At 42.4% G+C, this 21417-nt stretch overlaps 1 protein-coding gene across 3 annotated transcripts in view; it reads right to left on the minus strand.

The window, feature by feature from the left end:
- Positions 1-21417, minus strand: part of pde5ab (phosphodiesterase 5A, cGMP-specific, b) — a 100530-nt gene that overhangs the window by 61105 nt on the left and 18008 nt on the right. For 2 of the 3 annotated variants that reach the window (XM_022208239.2, XM_022208236.2), the window contains exons 1-3: positions 7270-7631; positions 3052-3550; positions 1674-1847 (exon numbers count right to left, since the gene is read on the minus strand). In XM_022208239.2, the coding sequence (XP_022063931.2) occupies positions 1674-1847; positions 3052-3550; positions 7270-7367 (771 nt within the window). In that variant the 5' untranslated portion in view covers positions 7368-7631. Of the gene's footprint in view, positions 1-1673; positions 1848-3051; positions 3551-7269; positions 7632-21417 lie in introns of those variants that run through there. The other variant, XM_051944050.1, reaches the window with a different exon arrangement.

Genomic DNA, 21417 nt, shown 5'->3' on the forward strand with positions numbered 1-21417 from the left:
CTGACGTCACACCGATCCACTTCTCCATCTCACGCTTCATTTTCCCATCACTCCTGAACAAGATCCCGAGATACTTGAACTGCTTCGCTCGGGGAACAAGTAGTTGTCATTTCAAATTGCAGAGCTACCCAGTACCTCTTATTTACACAAAGAGGGCCAGTAAAAACTTTATGGATGTTTGGACAGTTCGATTGCTGTTGCCCTACTGCAGCCGAGTGTCTTTTATGACGGGGGACCAGCCGGGTCAGCAACAGACTGAAGGCAGCGTTCAGATTGGACATCAAGGATGAGGTGCTAACCGGACGCACTGTGTTGGGGCTAATGGTGTTGACTTGGTGGAGTCATGAATGTTCGATGTCGCTGGTGGACTTTCTAACCAAACTGCCCCACTGTTACTGGAGTTCACCAATATCTTCCTCGATGCACAGCGACTTATGTCAGGTAGTGGCACACCTTCATGCTTTCATGTCAGAGCGTTACAGGTCAGCACAAAATAAACATGCAATGACGTCACCAACTAATTTAACTGGCCACAAATTTAGTCATTGATTTTGGTCAACTGCATTGATTATTCATTACACATTTAGACAAAACCACAGGAGGCTGTGCACTGCTGCTGGTCCTAGCTGTGGCTTGTAACATACATCTATTAAAATGACAGTTACATGGGTTTTACAAGATTTTAGATGTGCCAGTCATAATATATCAAGCTGTGTCAGGACTTTATGCCACTCTACTGCGGCCTAAACACTTCCTGAAAACAGCAATATTAACTCACGATTAGGGCTGGGCGATATGGCCAAAAAATAAAATCTCAATTTTTTTAGTCATCTTGGACGATTACGATTTTAATGGATTTTCGTTGTTTCTTTGCGGTCTGTTAGCTATGGCTAGTGCTAGCCATGCCGCACTCCCGTAGCTGCCAGCACTCTTCCCATTCTTTAGGATGCCTCTGCAGGAGGTGCTGAAAGAGGTTAGTTGTGCTGCTACTCTTCGTTTTCACAGTACTTTTGCAAACCTTGCACATGACTGTAGTTTGCTCTGTGTCAGTCTTGTCAAAGCCGAACCACTTCCATATAATCGATGTAACATGAGGCCCTTTTCTCACGACCAACTCTTCGTCTGCTGTTCTGTCCGCCATGACGGGGGTGTGATTGTTTTGGTGGAAGGAGATGAGAGGCGGAAGCAAACGTCAGGTTTTAAAAATGCAAATTAATCGAATTAATTCGATTTATCACCCAGCCCTACTCACGATTGAAATAAATAAAAGCATCTCCTGAAATAGACGTATACCTTTACAGTGTAATCTTGTTTTACAGTGATGTTCAGTTTCATTGGTGACAGATTTTAAAGTCAGATTGCTCTTTTCATTGATTTAGGAGGACGAGGAACCTGATCGCTCCCTCGGTCACTGCGTTGATACTCTACGGGGTTAAAATGTCATCAGAGTCTGCAGCTACAAAATGAAAGAGAGTAACATGTGTGTGTGTCTGTGGTGAAGAGGAACTCTCCAGAGTACCATTTTGACCCATTTGCCCTTCTTTGGTTCCTCTCAAGTCTGTGCTCTGTCAGCAAGAACCATCAAACACACCCAAAGCAAGGACGAGCAAACCAGCTTACTACAGGCTTCAGCTGACCCCAGTCACTTCAAAACAACAGCGTAAAATCCTCACCTCGTAAGCGTTCTTGATATTGAGCGGTTGTCCCGTGGCGGCTACGTGTCCCACGATGCCTTTGTTCCACTCCAGTCGGATGCTGCTGCTGGACGATTCCTCCAGCGTGGAGCCTTCGGCCACATCAAACAGCCGGCTGACCAGGAACTTCCTGTTGGAGCTGTCCTCGCCCACCTGGAGCCACACGTTAAAAACAGCGATCACACAGCTGACATTAAGCAGGAAATTATAACAATGTTAGAAATTCTATCCCTTTAACTGATCACTTGCTGGTGTAGTGCGCTGCCTCCATTTATAAAAATCTATATCCCCACTCCACTCTAGCGAGAATAGCAACATCTGCACCAAGAGATTTAGCAAAAATGTAATTAAACTGACTTATTTTGTTTTCCTTAAATAGAATAGAAAGATTTTGGATCAAATTAAAAGTCTACAGCCATATTTTTCTAATTGTATATAATGTTTATTTTATTTTTTTACAATTGCATGTCCGTACTTTTGTTTCTTTTTAGCACCGATGTGGATGAGACTCAAATTTTGTCAATGACAGTAAAGATTTATCTTGACCTTTCTCATTCCTAAGGGCCATTTAGTTATTTGAATCTGCTCTAAACAAATTTCATGACAGTGGGAAGTACATTTCTGGATATACTGAACCTTCAAAATTGCTTCCTAGACTTTTTGGATAGTGAAAGTAGAAAAATTCCTTCATCTGAACACATTAAATTCACACAATTCTACCAAATTATTACACAAGACTTAGCTTGCCATCCCAAGTAACAAATAAGTCGACTATGAAGAAAATCTGAGACGGTGCAGCAACATATTTCCTGAATTCTGGCTGACTAAAACACAAAATGACCTCATGTTTTGTGTTAAGTACAGAGTTACAACCAGGATTTGGCTCAGACTAATGACTGGAAGCAGGGAAAAACAGAAAGTCTTGCCAGTTCTCTACCTTAAACCCAACACCTGAGAATAATGTGGACAAACAGGTTATATTCTCTCAAAAAATAAAGCAAATGAGCACAACTTATTGAACTGTTGAATTAGGATTGATCAACCACTTTCACAGTAATTTAGGCAACTTCAAGTGATCTTCCTTCATGGGATTGAATAACATACTAAAGTTAGAGCAGCTTATTGTGAAAATGCTCTGGAAATGTTTGACAGCAAACTTGTTTGTTACTAAAAGCACTTCATTCACTATTTTGGGACTGTAATTTGCTAGAGGTCCTGCTATCATTACGGTGATTAATGTGCAGAGAAAATAAGTTTCCCAGTGCCCTTGTGAAGAAGTCTTCCCTTCACCTGTTTTGGCTGATCGCAAACCTTCAGTCAGAATGATAGTTTGACCCGCAGGCCTTTCCATTCCTACCAGAAACAGTGAGTAGCGGTCTGCGGCGATCAGCTCGTTGATGTGAAGGAAGATCTTGTGGCAGAGTGCTGTCACGTCCAGATGACTCGACACGTCCTTCACCAGCTCCAGCAGTCTGGCGCAGCGGTCACCCCCGCTGACACTGCCGCCTCCGTTGCCGCCCTCACCCATCACTGAGCCCCGGAGAGGGACAGTTTCACGGTCGGCGTCGCTCAGGAACGTCAGGGAGCCCTCGGAGTCTTTGACCACGATGGGCCTGAGCGGGCGGTCGAACTCCGACGCAGAGATCTTGCGGGTCGGGGTGCCGGGGGCTGGGCTGGGGACTGAGGCCGGGGAGGGGCAACGGTTGTCCAGGAGGCTGAGGGTGGGTGGGAGGATGGTGGAGGCGGAGGGAGGGGCGAGATCTGCAGAGGACTGGTGGCCGCGCTGTTGTGGAGGGTTTTCTTTGGATGGCTGGATGGTGTGGACGCGCTCAGCGAACCAGGCATTCACCATCTCCCTGTTGAAACGGAAAAGAAAGCGCTTCAGTCCCTTCGACACAGTAACCGTTCTGCAGCTCTGAATCTCTGAAGCCTGGACCTGAGGTACCTACAAGCAGATCTTTGCAACTTTGCAAGCTGGAGCTGCTTTGAATCAGATTTGAACCAGCACATTCCTCAACACACTGTTCCTGGTTAATGGTTTGTCCATTCATGGACCAAGCTCACAGGGAGCACCCTACAAGCCTGGCCATTTAAAGACCCAATCATCTGGCCATGACCATTTGGCCCGTGTTAAAGTCACACCTGCACATTTCCACCACGTCCAACTCACTGACCAGGAAAATCATCTCTTCACTTGTCATCTAAGATATCCTTGATCTTGTATCTACCAACATTACAAGATAATGGTTACAATGTTTTAGTCAAATGATGTACGTACTATAGATAGATTTCTTATTCTTGGCAGAAAAAACAGAGTTCACATTGACGTTAAAAAGTAAAGACACAAGACATCACAGTGTTTGGCAGGTAGACAATCACTAGAGCTGCTGAACAATCCCTAAAATCATTAGAGAACACAAATTCCTATCTGTTCCTGTGCCAAAACCTAAACAGATATCTGTCAAAAACCAAGATACTTTATACTGAAGGTAGACCTTAAAAGACAAAGACATCCATCCATCCATCCCTTTAGTAAAAAATGAACTTGTCTCATTCCAAGGTAATGATGAGAATTCAACTCCAATTTTTGAATAATTCAGTTGACTTATTTGGGGCAGAGCATTACAAAGTTGATGACATTTTTGCCATCATCCAATTTTCCTCAAACACCAATTGGTGTCTGAATGTGGGAACAGTTAGATAGAATTTCAAGTAACACAATTATCATTACGACGCCAATCTAATGTGTGCTGTGTTCAGTACGTTCATATTTCTATTATGGTATGCATTTAACCAGAATGAGAAACGCTGGCCACCGTGCTCCAATCAGTCATGAAAATATAATAGAGTTATTTAGAAATACAGAGGGCGTTATTGCATTTCAGTCCAATAAAATGACTCAGAAACCTTCTACAAAGCTTACAGGCTTTTCCATGACACAAAGGCTTTGCTGAGGTCAGGATTATGGAGCCTTCACACCAAAACAGTAGATTCAGTATTGCACGGCAAGCACAAACTTTGCACTACGCTGATTTTCCATCACGTTATGTGGCAAAAATTCATCACCAAATACACCAAAAATGACCAAAGCTGGACGGCAACAATTTCCATGTAGAGAAGAACAGCAGAAAGAATAGCAACAAAGTTAAAACACTAAAATGGACTTTTTCGTACTCACCGAAGTCTGTTGAAACCCATTTGGTCAATTTGTGTTTCTCTTTATTCTGTGCCAACTAGTGCAAACTATTCCTTGTTGCATGTTTGGTTTAAAACTGACGATTTTAAGTGAAAATATGTAGGTTGAACTGAATATTATCAATGAGAAGAAAGCACAAAATAGCAAATACATCCAATGGTTATGCTATAGTCTATGTAGTAAAGATGGTTTGCGAACAACTGTTTTGAAGTTTTGAGTTTGAAATTTGGGTATTGCCATTTTTTTTTAAAGCCAGATGTGATAATGACCGACTCAAACCTTGATAACATTACATCTGTGTGGATTCTCAGTCATCCAGGTCATGGCAATCCCAGTAGACATCAACCTAGCAGAACTCCCCCGTCACTGATTTGTAGGTGCACCATTGCTGCATCCTGGATTTAGCACCGCCCAGAAGTGATTGTGATTTGCTGACAAAAATAAAAACAATGCAGAAAAATGATAAAGAGGTGCAATCAGATCATTCTAAGTGGTAACACAACGCTGTGGAGACAGATCTGACTATGCATTGTAGATCAAGTCTGTGAGTGATGGCTGATGGTGTTGTTATACTTTCGCAATAAGGAAGTTCTTCTAGTGACACACTTAAAGCACAGTGTCCATGCTAATTTCACTAACATTAGGCCCCATAAGCAGCCCTTTGAGGTACAGACCAAATTAAGCAGAAAAAAACTTTAAAGTCTGAGAAAGCATATTGTATCCCTTCTGAACACAACATCGCATTACTGTGAGGAAAAGTGGGTCACGCATACTTTCAGTAGATACTCGGCGGTGCTTTAAGGTTTATCTTTAGGACAACAAGTGGCAGTCAGCTTGAACTTGTGGGCAATCTTTAACACAAGAAAATCTTCTGAGACGTTAAAATGAGCTTTGTTTGCTTGAGTTGAAGGTAACTGATTGATCTGTACAACTTGTGTGCTAAAGATCTAACTTTAAGCATTGGAAATGGAGCATTAAATGCCAAAAGTTCTTGAAAGAGAAGGATAAACGGGTGGATTTTGCTACAGTGGATATAAACATGCCTATTTGTACTCAAGAAAGACACACGAGTTTCCGACATGAAATTACGTTAAGTAAACACCGCAATGATCTCTGTCATTATATAATACCAAGGCTGTGTGATGGACTTTTTTCATTTCGCCGATGTGTGAGTGTCACAACCCATCAACGTGTCGAAAGTGGAACAAATCAAATACCGGCGTGTGTCAGACACAGTGTATGTTAGCGTGTGGACACCAAATTGGACGAGAATCTCTCTGATCAGTCGACACATTGTCTCATCAACCCACACACGTTTCAAGCATGCACTCGAGTTTTCAAACACGCCAAAGGTCACGCGACTCATCCTCTTTTTCACGGCTCTGTTCACCTGAAGGACAAAACCTGATGAGAAGTGGCATCTGAGGCACGGATTCAAGCAAATAAAACTTCTGGGAGAAACCACGCCACTGCTGCTGCTGCTATCTGAGTGACTGCTAGAGTGTGAGATCCAGTCAAGTTGAGTCCATCTCCCATTGAGTTGCCGGCCTCCCCACAGAGCTAATGCATCCAGGGGAGGTGTGGCTGAATCAATACCTCTCTAAGAAATGCCTCTCAACCAGAACGGCAACAGAAATGGCTGATGTGAGCCGAGCAACTTTAGTAGAAGAGGGTGGGAATTTTCTTCAAAAAACACCCTCTGACAATGCTGTTTATGGAAGACAGAGACGGGATGGAGATGCTAGATGATGTTACCGTGGTGGTTTTGAGTGGTTAAATGGATCTGAAGGGGTTTGTCACTAAAACAAACACAGCCCTCGAGTGTCCCGATGAAGTGCTCCAGCACAGGTTAAAAAGCCTTACACAGCCGCTGCAGCCCCAGGAAGAAAAAGCCTGATTTGGAATGTGTGTTTGCACATCAAATTAAATGGCTAATTTCTCCTTTCCCCCCTCCGGGCTGCATCTATAACAGGAGACTTTCATTTATGGGACAAGCACGATCTTGTGGAAGGCTTGTATAATTATCACCAAGGAGCCATTCAGGAGTAAGCCTGGAGAATTAAAGCTGAATTACCGGCAGCAGTAAAAGTTAATGATTGAAAAGATGCCCTGTGCAACTCTGAGACAGTGACATGGAATAATGCTGAGCTGTGAGCTACAAGCACCTGAGCAGGGTTTCTACAACCTCACAGATTCACCTCCACGGGAGATGATGACATGATCAGAGCATTTCCTGTCAGGTAAAGTGACACCTGTAATAACAGCCCGTACAAACAAAGGGATCCTGATTGGCTGCGCACACAAAAGAGTTTATTTGCAGAGGATCCCATTACAAACTCCATCCACTCAGTTCCTTTTTTTTTCTTTTTTTTTTTTTACCTTGAAGCCTTCCTGATAAAGTAGGAGTGCGTGAACTCCAAGTGGTCGTCCAGCCACGCTTCCATCCTCTCGTTTTCCGGGGAGCAGCGGTCCTCCATGGCGCAAAAGGCGCGACAACAGAGTCTCCCCCCCTCCAAAACTGAGAGCTCCGGCTGACCGTCTACATCTGTAACGAGGAGGATCCCGGTACCGAATAACGAGCACGGAGAAAAGAAAGACAGAGAGGAAGAAAGAAAGGAATGAGGAAGGGAAGGAGGGAGAGAAAGAGCGGGGCTCAGACGGAGAGCTGCTCGCGGGTCGGTCGCTCGCTCGGTGCGCACGGATCAGAGTGGAGGCTGTGCGCTTCCTAGTTGGTGGAGCGACTAAAGGAGAGAGAGAGAGAGAAAGGGTGAGAGAGGGAGAGGGAGAGCAGCAGCTACCCCTCTCTATTACAGCCCTGTGACTGGAGACGTTATAAATGTGCGTATTTTAAATTATCCAAGCTATATAAGACAGCAATATCCACAGAAGACCATTTTATGGCACAAACATGAGATATTAATATATAATAATAATCTAAAATGATATATATTAACATGGAGATCCATAAAGGGAATAGAATTTGAAGTGAAAACTATATCAAAGTAAGACAATTTGTTGCTCATTTTATACTATTATAGTACAACAACAGCAATAATAACTTAATAATCATAGTAATAGTCATAACAGTAATAGAAATAATAGCAATAGTAGTAGTAGTAATAGTAGCAGTAATAGTAGTAGCTAATAATAGTTGTAGTATTAGCAGTAATAGTAGTAGCAGTTGCTGTATTTTTTATTTCATTTTCACATCCACACAAATATAGTAAAATGGAGATCCAGAAAAGGAAATAGAATTTACAATCCCAGTGAATACCCTTACTAATTCCAAAAACTAGATTTTTTGAGCATAATCTCAGAGAGACTCACAAAGCCTAATCTTACATTCCTATGACACCATCAGGGTGTAGACATCAGAGATGCAGAAGACGTAATCCTATGCAGCTTTTCTCACAGACCACAGCTCGGTATGTTTCACATACTAGACACAGGATTCTAGATAGAGGTCTGCCTTATCTCTCTCACCACATACAACCATTAACAACATGTGGGGAAACATGCTGGGAAGGTTCAAAGCAAGATTCCCATATATTCCCGAAATAGAAATATTTCTTCAGCTCAAAGATATACAATAGTTCCCAGAACACCTCCTCTGTGCTTTTTATAGAATGTTGATCTTCTGTGAAGGTATTTCAGGGAAACATTAGAAAATGCTTCATGACAGTGTTTACAAAGTTTTGACGGAAGATTATGTAGACACCATCTGGGAACATTCAACGAACTAATGAACCAAAGTAGAACATCTCTGGAACAATTCATGAAGGTAAACAGATGGAGCCTGTTTACAAGAATCCACGTTTTCCACAACAGAAACATTCAGACCCAATAGTTTGACTGAAGTTTGCTTCAGGTAGGAAAAGACTAGCTTACAATACAGATAGGCGTCTTGGAAGTTAAATTTTTGTATCGTGAAGGCCACTTCTAGAGGAAACCAGAGGGTAACTGTGGCATTATGGTAATTTCACCAAAGGACTACTTGACCAACTTGATCACAACAACATCAAGTTTCAGGTCTGTTTTGCTTTAGGCAGCGGGACTAGCTTGGAGTAACTGTAGCGTATTTTCAAAGTAATGTGTTTTCTGGTAACCATAACAGCTACATGGGGATACTAAGGTTCTGATGCGGTCTCACTGTAACGCAGATTTTTAAATTGTATATCTAATTGCAACCATGACCAGACTGGCGAAAGAACTTCAGCAAGCGGCTCAAGAATGGGACACCAGATGCTTCGTTTGTTGCAGTTCTCAGCATGCTGGTTTATAAAAACCTTCTCGCCCAGAAGAAAAAGCAGCGCCAGCAACTCTCCATAACTTCGTTCCTCACTCGGATAAAGACACCAGTTTCGCCTTTAAGTTATGGATGAGGGTGAAGATACTGCACCACCTGATGAAGTGGGAAAGGTTCATAAGAGTGTGGGGAGGGTTTATAAAGCCGTAAAATATATAAAAAGGTCGCTACTTTCCTGAATTTTGTTTGTAGTAAGGGTCCCACGATGGACCGCTGTACTCTACAGATAGATACAAGAACACCAACAGACTTAAGCTCTAAAATGCCAAAATAACACACCACACCAAGTTTGGACCACATAGCAGCAGAATAAGGGCACTTTCACTCTTGCTGCTGCATACATTGAGCCCAAAGTCTAGCAGGTTGCTCTGCATGCTGAACCGAAGCGCAGAGCAACAATCAACAAGTGCTGTATACGTCAACCGGCTGTACATAACCAAGACATGCACCACAGATAATAAAAGCAGTTCTCTGCAGCACCTGCCTCCTCAGAAACCTGCATATGCATGCTGGCATCTGCCTCCTTGCATGACAGATGAGATTTGAGTTTGTCATGCGTCTTCGTCTTTGCATCCAAAACAAAAGCTGCAGAAATGTCAACTACTCTGTTTGTGCAGGCAGCTGTAGGAACTGTGCTTGTCGGATTTGGTGCACATTTTCAGTGTGTGTGTGGATGATGGCGTTAAAGTATTCAGGTTTATTTTGGTGCCCCTTTTTTTATATATATATAAAGTAAAGACTGCTTCTGTATTAGAGAGTTACTGGAGATAGTTTTACCCCCCAAAACTGTCAAATTTAGCTGCAGCCTGAACCATTCATATTAGTGAATGTTTTCCTACAGAACATGCTAAAGTACTTAGTATTTCAGGTTAAAGTGTTTCTGCTGATGCATTTTAAAACTCCCTGCAGACATACGCTCTAAAATACCGACAGAAAAGGACATTTTTAGCAATCTGAAAATGAAAAGAATGCACTGTGGTTTCACAAGCTTTACAAAAGTTACTGGTCTCAAGAAAATACGTGCATTTCCGAAAATTCATCCCAAAACCATCAACATATATAGCTGTAAGTACACACTAGTAGAGTAAAATCACAGCAAATCAAGTGATAAAAAATCCACAGTCAGCTGTTAAAGAATGTTATTTTCTCTGGAATATACAACGCACTAATTCTGAAGTACGATAAACCCATTACCGAGCAACACAGCTGGGGTTTGCTGATTTATCTCGGCGTTTATGTTGTGATGCACGTTTATCACCTCCCAGAAATAAGCGACCGCAGAGGTTTTTCATTCAATTTCACTCAGATATTTGGTTTGCACGGCGCTGATTTATAGCAGCTATAGTGGAGACCTTTTAGCCTCAGCGTCTGCAGTAATGAATTCCCGGGAAAGATGCACATGGCTCCAGTTTCTCACACTCCAGGAAGGACCAGACACAAGCAAGAAGCAGCAAGAAATGTGTCGAAACGCCCTAAAAAGACGAGCACTTTTCATGCATGGAAATAAATTCAAAGATTTTATATATTAGTATAAATTTTTGTTGCTGTCAGGATATAAATAGCAGGAATTTTTGTTTAGCAAATCCAACTCAGCTTCATCTGATTCAGCCTTGCCTAGCCAAACCTGTAATTAAGCAGCTAATTGAAAATAAACTACCAACAATAAAACCCTTGCAGTAATTAACCTTTCAATTATCCTGTGATTTGCAGTGCTGGAGGAGCTGTGGGTTTTATTGCCAAAGTCTAATGGCTTTCAGCTCCTGTGTCTGCTGCTCTGCTCTCCAGTGTCCTCCCAGCTGGACGCTCGGCCCCCAACAGCGGTGTCACCTTACCAGCAGATGGTGGCTGCTTGTCCTGGGGGGGAATCCACCCCCAACGCCCCTCTGAGCGTCCCATCACCCCCACGGCACAAACAGCTAATCAGAGACAGAGGAAACCACTTGTCAGTCAGGATGGGGCACAAAACGCGTGACTTCTTCTCTCCGCACGATGCATTTAATCTGTACATTATATGTTCTTTTTGACATTGCGCGTTTGCTTTTTAATGGTATTTATTATATTGTACTTTTCCAGAATATATGTTCCCTACACTTACTATTTTCATGGACAAACAAAACAGAAAATAACAAGAAAAGCATTCAGAGAGCGCAGTACTCCACCAAGTCTGCTCAGTCCTATCATTCCTGATCTTTAATATAAAATTTGTGGCAGAAATTACGTCACTGTAGAATGAGGTCATTTAACATAGATGTACCCACAAACAAAATGACCTTGCACTGAGCACAGCCGTGTGTTTCCTTCATATGTACGGATACTGAATCACGTGACCTAAATATGTAGCAGGCGGTGGGAATTGATGAGACTCAGAAACACCCCCAGAATTGAATCAGTTGTTCCTTGCATCACTTCCGACATAAGTCCCTAAAAGTCCGCAGTGTTGGATTTGTAGTAGGATCACAATCATGCTAATAATCACTTGGTCCTTGTGTCATTTCTCACCTTCCCTGACAATTTCATCCCAATCTATTTGTCCGTTTTTGAATAATGTTGCCCGATCGTCACATAACTCCACCGTTCTTTTACTGTAGCATTTCCAAACACGGTTTCCAAGCAGAAACCTAAATGTGCATTCCTAGAAAAGCTTACAGAAGATATCCCACACATTTCAGGTGTCTTTACCCATCACTGCACTCGAGTTATACTCACACATCCCCAGCATGAAGTCCCTCAGGCTTTCTGACACCTGAACTTTTTTGAAAGTGTGTTTCACAGCCAAGCTGGTCACAACTTGTCAGTACCACTCAGCTGTCTAACTGTGCACCTAAACAATGAACATCTATAGTATCTGGACTACAACAGAGCTGTCATGGTACAGCTAGAAACTGGTGGAAATGGAACAGACATTGTGTCAGGAGGAGCAGAATGCATCATCTAAGAGGAGCTTCCTGTGAAGTGTTCCACTCCCACTCTCCCCTCCACTTCCCTTTGTCCATCCCTTGTGGTCAGATCAGAGCTGCCATAATTGAAAGGCTGTCTCTGGATGTGTGTGAGTCCCAGAGAGGCTAAGCAAGTCCAGCTGGGAGAGCTGTTGTCTAGATGAAAGTTTATGAAGCATTACTTTCACACCAGTTAATCAGTGTTTTCCATATAATAGTGGACTTTTAGATGGAAGGGTCTCTAAAAAGACACTGAAGAAAAATAGAAATGCAGCATACACATGGTCTTCTTTTCTGATATTAAAAAAAAATCTAATTTCAGCTGTTCTGATTGGGAAATGGGTGTTCAGCTGTTCAACTGGTGACAAAATCTTGACCAGTGAGTTAATGAACACCTGAGTCAGGTGTGGCTTTAAGGAACAATGGTCAGACAGCGAGACCAGTGAACAGACACTTCTTTTACCAATGATGACAAAAGACAACCTTTAAATCCAGCTTTTTTCAAACATAATGCACAACATGGGTCAAGAGATACCCATTTTCCTTTGAATATGGGCCACTTTTGACCCATGTTGTGCACCAAAGGGTTAACTCTATATGTTAGATATGTGGCTAACATGCGCTAACAACTTGTGATGTCTGTTCTGTGGCCCCACAATTATTATTTCCATTATAGTGCAGTTGGTTGTTTGATGCCGTCCATGCTGTTGTTCAGACACTGTGTGTTGGAACAACCAATGGCCTCAGTATCCCAGAGTCAAACTTTGGATTTAAATCTATTTCCTTGGGAATAAGGGTGCAAGCAAACAAAAATTCATGGATGAGTATCAACTTTGGTTTAATAGGTTTTTCCACTATAGAGAATACAACACAAAGTCGCGAATGACTTTTTTATCATTGTTTAGAATAATGCCAACATTTAGAAGTATCTCATTGCTCCTATAAGGCTTGCAAATACTGCAAATGTCAATGATAAAAGTCTCATACCTGTACGCCATTAAGTATGAAATAAATCAAGTAGAAATGTCCATTAAGACAAGTGCAGCACATTCATAATTAGCTTGGATTAACTATTAAGGCCAGCAGTGTGTTTCAGCTTTAGAACTGCCCAGTAATGCTGCCGTTCCTTCTTTTTGTCAACACTGAGGGCACGGTTATCCTGTCTACTTCATCCATCGAAGCCAACACAGGGCAAACAGCAGGGTGCATCCTGGTTAATCCACCAGGGCCAACACAGAGAAACAGACCTCATCGTACAATCTTAAAAAAAAGGACAGAGTTTCAAAGCTAACCCTAACAGAGGATCAACAACAATGGCCATAATGTAGCATTTCTGTTCCAAAGGGTACAAGTGCGCTGACAAAAATAGACTGACAGTGATTGTTTGGATCACAAGATTCACCAAACAGAAGCCTCATGTTAAAAGTGAACATCCTGTGCCGAGCAGTTCCGGACAAATATGCGTACCGCTAAGTGGAACCAATATGACAGCGGTGTCCAAATCTGTGGAGCTTTGATCAACAAGCCCTCCGAGTTAAATGACAAAATGCATTCCATCCAGAAAAACCCCTATAAGAGCATTCTGCAGTGCCTCATGTGACACTTTTATTGACGTTTCACTAGTATTAGGCATTAAAAGCACTTAGTTACCTAGGGTTTGTTAACAATGTGTCTGATCGCCTGACAGCTCATGTTCTTTGCCTTGTTTAACTGCTTTTCAGCGATGCTCCCACACTCATGAGTACAATGTTATTATTACCGATGAAACTATGAAAATAAAATCCAAGCTGTGATGAACTGGATTTATCCTTTCATGGTCAGCACTGGTCTCACAACCACCAAGAACTTTCCAGGTTGCTTCATTCTCCCGGGAGCATGAAAACAAGGTTAAAGATGTCTGAGGCTGTCACTCCCTCATCAAACAACACACAATGAAACTTCTGCTGGATGACAGTGGCAGGTCAGCGCTGTAAACCAGTCACTCCGAGTTGCTCTTACATAACTTGCAAGCAAATTTCCATATATAGTCCCGATGCGGAGCTGCAAAACAAGCACATCAGAGTAGATGTGGGTTATAAAGAACGGCCCCATGAGGTGTCTGGATAATTAAACCATCAGCAAACTCACAAGAGGTTATTAAATGCAAGATAAACTGGTATCTGATCCATAAAAACATCTCCAAACAAATATTTGTCTCTTGAGAACGGACAGATATACCTCTGAGAATGGCAGCAAAAAAATATTAGGACAAGTTCAGCAAGATGAGTGGAATAAGTCTGCTGTTAATGTGATGAACTACACCTGTAGCTATTCTGCAAGCGGGCATTGGTGCAAACTGAAGGCCTACTGACCTCATGACAACCGAAAGGAGCTAAAAGATAAGATCAGATAAGATCAAAACACCATTTGCTTCCACAATGAAAGCCACTGGATTCATCAGATTTGCAACAAAGTCACTGTTCAGACGGGAGATGAAAGATACGTCAGATACCAACAAGAATTTACAGCCAAGTTCACAGATCATTTGAAATGGTATTATGAGTACGGTTACATCAGAAACCATTCAGAGGCTCAAGAGAATACGACATATAGGATTAGACTTGTGAAAGAAAGGTGGAGAAAGGTGTTTATGATGATTAGTCCAAAGTTTAGTTGAAAGTTTGCGTGGAGAAAACCAAGAGAAGAACTCCAACCAGACTGCACCGATGAGACAGTAAAGCATGGAGGTAGGAAAGACAGTCTACTGATAGAAACATGCACTCTTAAGTCTACAGAGACCAATGCCAGCTTAAAGAAATCAGCCAAAAAAAAAAAAAAAGTGATCAACATCCCTCCTAGAGCCCTGACCTAAATCTCATTCCTTCTGACCTTTTGAGTTCTAAGCAGGGAGCATCAGAAAAGTCACCGCAGGGATAACTGGCTTGAGGTGGCCAAGCATTCATAGCGATGTAGTTTTTCTGATCCATCTCTGTCGGCTCATCTTACCATTGCGAAGCAGAGTTTAGACCGTCGTGGGACAGGTTAGTTTTACCCTACTGGTGATGCATTGTTGCAATAGTAAATGTAAGGTCGACAAGTTTCTGCCATCTATGGTCTGGCATAGAACAAAAAAACTTGAAGACCTTGAACACAACTATTACACAACCTTACTGATTCAACGCTCAGACATTGTCGAAGACCTCTTCATCCTGAACTATACTTTGAACTATAAATCAATCCTCTTGATACAACACAATGTTCTGTTGGGAAACCTTGGCTCCTGGCATTTACGTAGACGTTACGTACGACCCACCTCAGCATTATTGAAAACCAGGTACACCTTTCCATGGCAACAGCACTTCCCACTGTCAGCAACCTCCTTCCGCAGAGCACACAACACCACAAATCAGAAAGGGCTCCAGGTGAACAACAAATTTCATCATTGTGCATCTGCGGAATGCATCCAAACAAGCCAGATCCAAACCCTACAGGACTTCCAATGCCTATGTCTTCATCCCAGACACCCATACATGTTCCATGTCCATAGCCCAACAGGTCAGAGCTAATTCAGCAACATGGAGGACATGGACACCGTTACCTGTCTGTGTACATACCTACAATTACAGCATAGAATCTGTCATTTTAATGAGAAAACATCCATTGTACCGCAAGAACAAAAAACACAAATAATACACATATTTAGATGCGTATTTGTATCAGTATTAGCATGTTATTCAAATCACAAAATCCCGTATTGGATGAAGACAAACACACACATTCAGGCTTTATGTAACACAATGATGCACCTAAGGTACTGTAACAAAAGCAAACAGGCATGCACACATATGATTCAGCGGTAGGGTTTCTCTCACAAACACACACATAGTGAGCAGAAATAAAAGGTGGGCACATATTTCTGCTCATTCTTTCGCTGTATGAGTGGACTTTGCCTTGAGGCTTTCCCGTCTGGAGCCGGACAGTAAACAAGTCTGAAACACGAAGGAAGGAAATAAAAACCTGAGCGGGCCATCAGCCATATCTGAACAACAGTCAGCTCTCAGCCTGCCATCACTGCTTGATATTGTCCAAAAAAACTGATGTTTAAACATGGCTGATACACTCCATACCCTTTTCTGAGTTGCTAAAAATCCATCACTTTACGCAAGTGGTCGCAGCCAAAGAGCTAAAAACACCGTCTATTCGGCCCTGCCAGGAGCTTTAAGCCTCAAAAACATTCATCTGAGGAGATAAAAGCCTTCATTTCAGCATCACCTTAGGTCCTGAAAACAGGGCAGTTTGTGGGCAGAGCTATGTTTAATGGCTTCCCTCCATGCAGCAAATGTTTGAGGAAACACAGATGTGAGTCTGCACAGTGTCAGCAGAGAGCAGCGACAACGGGAATAAATCTCACAAGAGGAGAGCGACAGAGAGCGGTTGCCTTCCAGCTCAAATGGAAGCCTTTTCTCTTAGAAAGTCTGTCAGGATGCCTTCAATAGTACAACCAGAGTGACAATGACTCAAAATGAAAAAATAACTGACATACTCTGTCCTCATTCTGCGGTGGAACTAAGCACCAGACTAAAACACTCTGGCATATTATCCCAACAAACACCACTTTCTTGCTGCATAAACGCGGCATCCCAGGAGAGTCTGAACGCAGCAGATGAATGTAAGGGTCAACGCTGATGCTCCCAATCCATTCGAACAAAAAAAAAAAAAAAAAAAAAGCAATTTCCTGAGCAGCTAAAAGAAGACGAGGAAAATAATTTCTGTTTGTAGTAAAGTATAAATCATTCTCCTGCTGCGAGTGCACTTTGGCAGCTTTGACAGCGCCGAGCGGAAAAAATATGGAAATTAGAATGACAAAGAAAGACGGCGAAACTTGTTTCTGAAGCGGCCTCAGGTTAGAGAAATAGGAAATTACTGAGATGTTTCTGCTGCTTTAGAGATGACTTTATGGCATTCTGTGTTTCTATTAAATTTGAACGATAAACCGGATGATTCACCCAAATTCCTGTTGTGCATTTTGCCCAGTGTTTGCTAGTTTCTTCAGTCCCCTAGAACATGGGGGCTGGCAATTCTTGTAGTTTTATTAGCGGTAGTGTCTACAGATACGAACCCGTACCCGTAGCCTGTGGCCTACGGATACGGCGCTTTCCATTTGCCAGACAGATACGGACCCGTACGCGAGTCTCCGAGTCAAGAAGCTGCTAACCACTGCAAACTGTTGAAAGGTAAGCAAAGGTTAGGGTTAAGGTTAGTGTTAGGGTCAGGTCAAACAGGGTCCGTACCTGTAGTACCGATGCTACGGGTCCGTACCACTAGCGTCTACCGGGAGTCACGTGACCAGATCTGGCGTATCTGATTGGCAAATGGAAAGTGCCGTATCCGTAGTCCACAGGCTACGGGTACGGGTCCGTACCTCTAGCAACAACCTTTATTAGCAGCTGTAAGTCAGCTAAGAAAACACAATAACATGACTTTTGACTACTTTACTGTGAGCCTCATTTCCCTTTTTGTCTGCTGTCTTGTAACATATGCAGGCCATCATATATACAGTAGGACAAAAGCTTCCAAGCACCCCAGTCTTTCCAGTTTTTTTATATGCAAGCAGTTCAATGAAAAACCACACAACAGTCATTTTGGCATCAGTAAAATGCAGAGTCTGACCCGTCATTATGGCATCCAAGAGAGCCACAGCAACCACTTTGGAGAATGGAGAACCAATGTGCAACTAAATGATGGCAGTTCTTATATGACAAAGTCAGATCTTTCCTGTAGAGGAACGGCAAAGAAAGCCAAGGTGTCCGAGATTTCAAGTTTCTTCCAACGAAAAGCACATGGAAAACTGACAGAAATAGGACTAGCAGATCCAAAGCCGCAACCCAATCAGAAAAGGAGTTTCTGAGCTTGTGTGACAGGCCAACGGGAGAACGGCTTTGAGCTCAGCATTACAGCGGTCAAAGTACCAGTTTCAAGACTCTGAGCTGCCAGTTTGGCACATCGAGTCGCATGAAGAAAGCCATCACTAAAGTGTCAAAACAAGAAAAAGAGCCTCACCTGGGCCTTGAAGCCCTGCCAGTGGAACACTGAAGACTGGAACGAGATACTCATGACTTCAATTTTGACATCTTCAGTTCGTCATGGAGGGTTTTTCAGGTTGTTGAGTAAGCTGCTGGATCAACATTGTGTGATGTTGTCAAAAAAAAGACATTATGAGATGGACTTTTTCATCAAGGAGTTGGTAACGAGCACCCTGGACCAAAGGATTACCACAATGCCCCATGCAGAGCACCGTTTGATCTATAGGGGTTCCTCCTACAGCAACAAAAGGCTGTTTTCTGCTGCTAGCTGTTTTAGGGCAGCCCAAATTTTTCTACATGTTTCATCTGCAAGAACCACCCTAACAGAACATCTTTCAAGGCCGCTAAGGGGAGAAAAATGGTTGTTACTTCTAAAAATACTGCCGTGTGGGTCTCGTTACTGATGGTTTAATTCAGAAAGGACAACGAGCGCCATTTTTCTGCCGATACAATGTCCTCTTCATGTAGCAGTGTTTTCCTCTCTAAGATCACCATCTTCAACATAGAATCCACCATGCATACCAACGGTAAATACCATCCTGGATCAAAGGATCACCACAATGTAACATGCACAGCGCTCATTGGTCTACACCTTGTTGGTCAGGGGTTTATCCTATAGCAACAATAAGTTGTTTTCCACTGCAGCCCAAACCTTTATGCGGGTTCCAGCTGCAAGCACCATCACTGTGCCTTTTTAAGGGGAGAAAAACGGTTGATGCTTCTAAAAAAAGCTGCTGTGTGGGTCTCATTGCTGATGAGTAAAACTTGGAGAAGGCAAACTCTAATTGGCTTAACTCAAAAACGACAACAAACCAACATTTCCTGCTCTCACTTTGCTTAAATTTGACCATGCTCATACAACATTGCAGCGCACACTATCTAAAGTTTCTTTGTGTTCGTATAATGTTGTAGTTTACACCCATTATATAGTACATTTCCAGCAAACACACTGGAATTAATTAGTTTCACTTATCCTGTATTAAGCTACAGGTCAAATGTGGTTTAAATGTTTGTTCCTTTGTTCATACTCACCATACAGGACTGGTGTTTGGGATGGGCTGCCCAGCACTTCCTGGATTTATAGTACTGGTGATGTCAGAGTGACATCACTGGGCTAGACCAAGTGGAGGGGTTTTGCTTTATTCACGAGTGTTTCTTTTGTAGTAAAAGGCATTAATACAGCTGGCAATTAAGATGCTTGGCGCTAAGTGGGGCATTTAAATGCCAAAGAGTTTGTCGTGTGTAAAGTGATGGTTTTTTTGCAGTTTTGAGAGCATATAGAGTAGATCGCCATGCTGTTTGGTGGTAGGATTGGTGTGATGAAGATGTGAATTTAGTACCATATATAAAGAGGCAAGATTGTACCTCGTCTAGAGAAAGAGGTGAAGTTGTGCTGCCAAAATGTGCCATTTTTGAGCAGCTATGGGCCAACATTGAAGTTGTTTTTCCTGTATTGTTTAATTTTCAACACTTTCCTTGACCTTTTGACCAGACTACCGTACATTATGTTTAGTAAATACAGCTTCCTATTGTTTTGGCACACTCAGAGTTGTCAGATCCTACACCACAATAGAAACAGTAAGGCTAAAAGTGACAATCACAGCACCACTTTGCTCCTGCATTGAATTTCTGCAGTGGAAACCACCTACAATGACCCAAAATATACCTCCAGGCTCTGCCAAACATACCATAGAGAAACAAAAAAAGACGGTGGACTTCAGATAATGGAGTGGCCACCAGAGTCTCCAGATTTAAACACAGTTCTTTAACTACTTTATAGATTTTGTTCAAAGTTAAATGCAGATCATATTTATCAGCATTGTAAGTGTACAATATTAGCTCGCGCAACTTTCTCAAATCTAGCTAGTAGCTGAAATCTGCTTGATAAGCAGTGGTCCCCCAGTTCCAATACAATTTAATAGTTTGCTACTGGAAAATGCTGTTCAAACCTCACATTTCTTAAAAACATTACACACTCTGCTACTTATTTTACCTGTCTTATATGCATGGACAGTAAGCGACCCATTTCACCAGAGCCACAAACGTCTCCAATTGAACTTTGCATCCTTTTCTCAGTCGGCAGAGTTTTTTTTTTTTTGAATGATGCTCTAATTAATTACCTCTCTGCCCCCACAGAAGATAAACGGTGCATGATGACAGGCACCCAGCTGAAACATTATCATCCATTTGCATGGCTTCTTAGCTTCTTGATGAGCATTATGCAGATGAGTTCAGTGTCACAGTTCTGCTGATGAGAAGAGATTTGCCATTTCGACTGCACTCCCCATTTTATATTCTACGACTGACATGCGTCTCAGTGTCGGAGCAGAAGGTAAATCAGCACCGGTACAATTCTTTCGAAGACGGCTCATGTCAGCTGAGCTGCTGATTTATCACCAGACTGATCGAAAGTGACGGCCGAGCATCATCTTGCTCCCAAACTCATTTCAGACCTTCAGAAATCGAAGAGAAAACCATATGAGGGGAAAGCCGCAGACTGGTTTCAAACACATTGTTTAAGAAGCGGGACATTGCCAACGTTCTCTCTGGAAAATCACACAAGGCAATAAAATTATTTTTTTTAAAAAAGATTAAATTCGATGGTCCAGCTGGAAAGAAACTTTGCGTCACCTTGAAAACTTTAAGCGGTAATGATGTGAGATCCCTGCTCGGGGAACATGCAGCACTTTTTCATGACTGTGAAATCAAGTGAAAAGGTCTGTGTGTTCCCGGAGTGGAAGAGAGAACAAACATTTTTGGTCATCTCGGGTGGAACCTTGGAGAGGTCGGCATTGCTGAGGCAGCTGGATCGGACTTTTCTGACCAACCTTTGGTCTCCAACTTTTCATCCTTGAACCTGAACGCTATTGAATCAAACAGACCGTCTTTTTTGGGTGAGCTTTACGAAATGTATTGTTTGCCAAAGAGCTGACCCACATCCCCCTTTGGAGTTTCTGGGATTAAAGCCTAGCATGTACTTTGAAGCATAAATGATACACAACTGCCACAAATATGTGAAGCAACAATGCTCTCCGTCCTATCATGTGTCTCCCTGATGACTTTGGCTTTTTGCTTCATGCCAGGAAATGCTTTCTTTTCCCTGTTCATCTGTCTCTCATAAAAGATGTTTGCCCTGATCTCTATTGCTTTCCAGATTTATGGCAATTTCCACAGCCATAATGGCCCCTATAACTCATCGTAGATGGCCCTACAGTAGATGCTC

The sequence above is a fragment of the Acanthochromis polyacanthus genome, chromosome 23, assembly GCF_021347895.1.
Source record: "Acanthochromis polyacanthus isolate Apoly-LR-REF ecotype Palm Island chromosome 23, KAUST_Apoly_ChrSc, whole genome shotgun sequence".
Lineage (NCBI taxonomy): Eukaryota > Metazoa > Chordata > Actinopteri > Pomacentridae > Acanthochromis > Acanthochromis polyacanthus.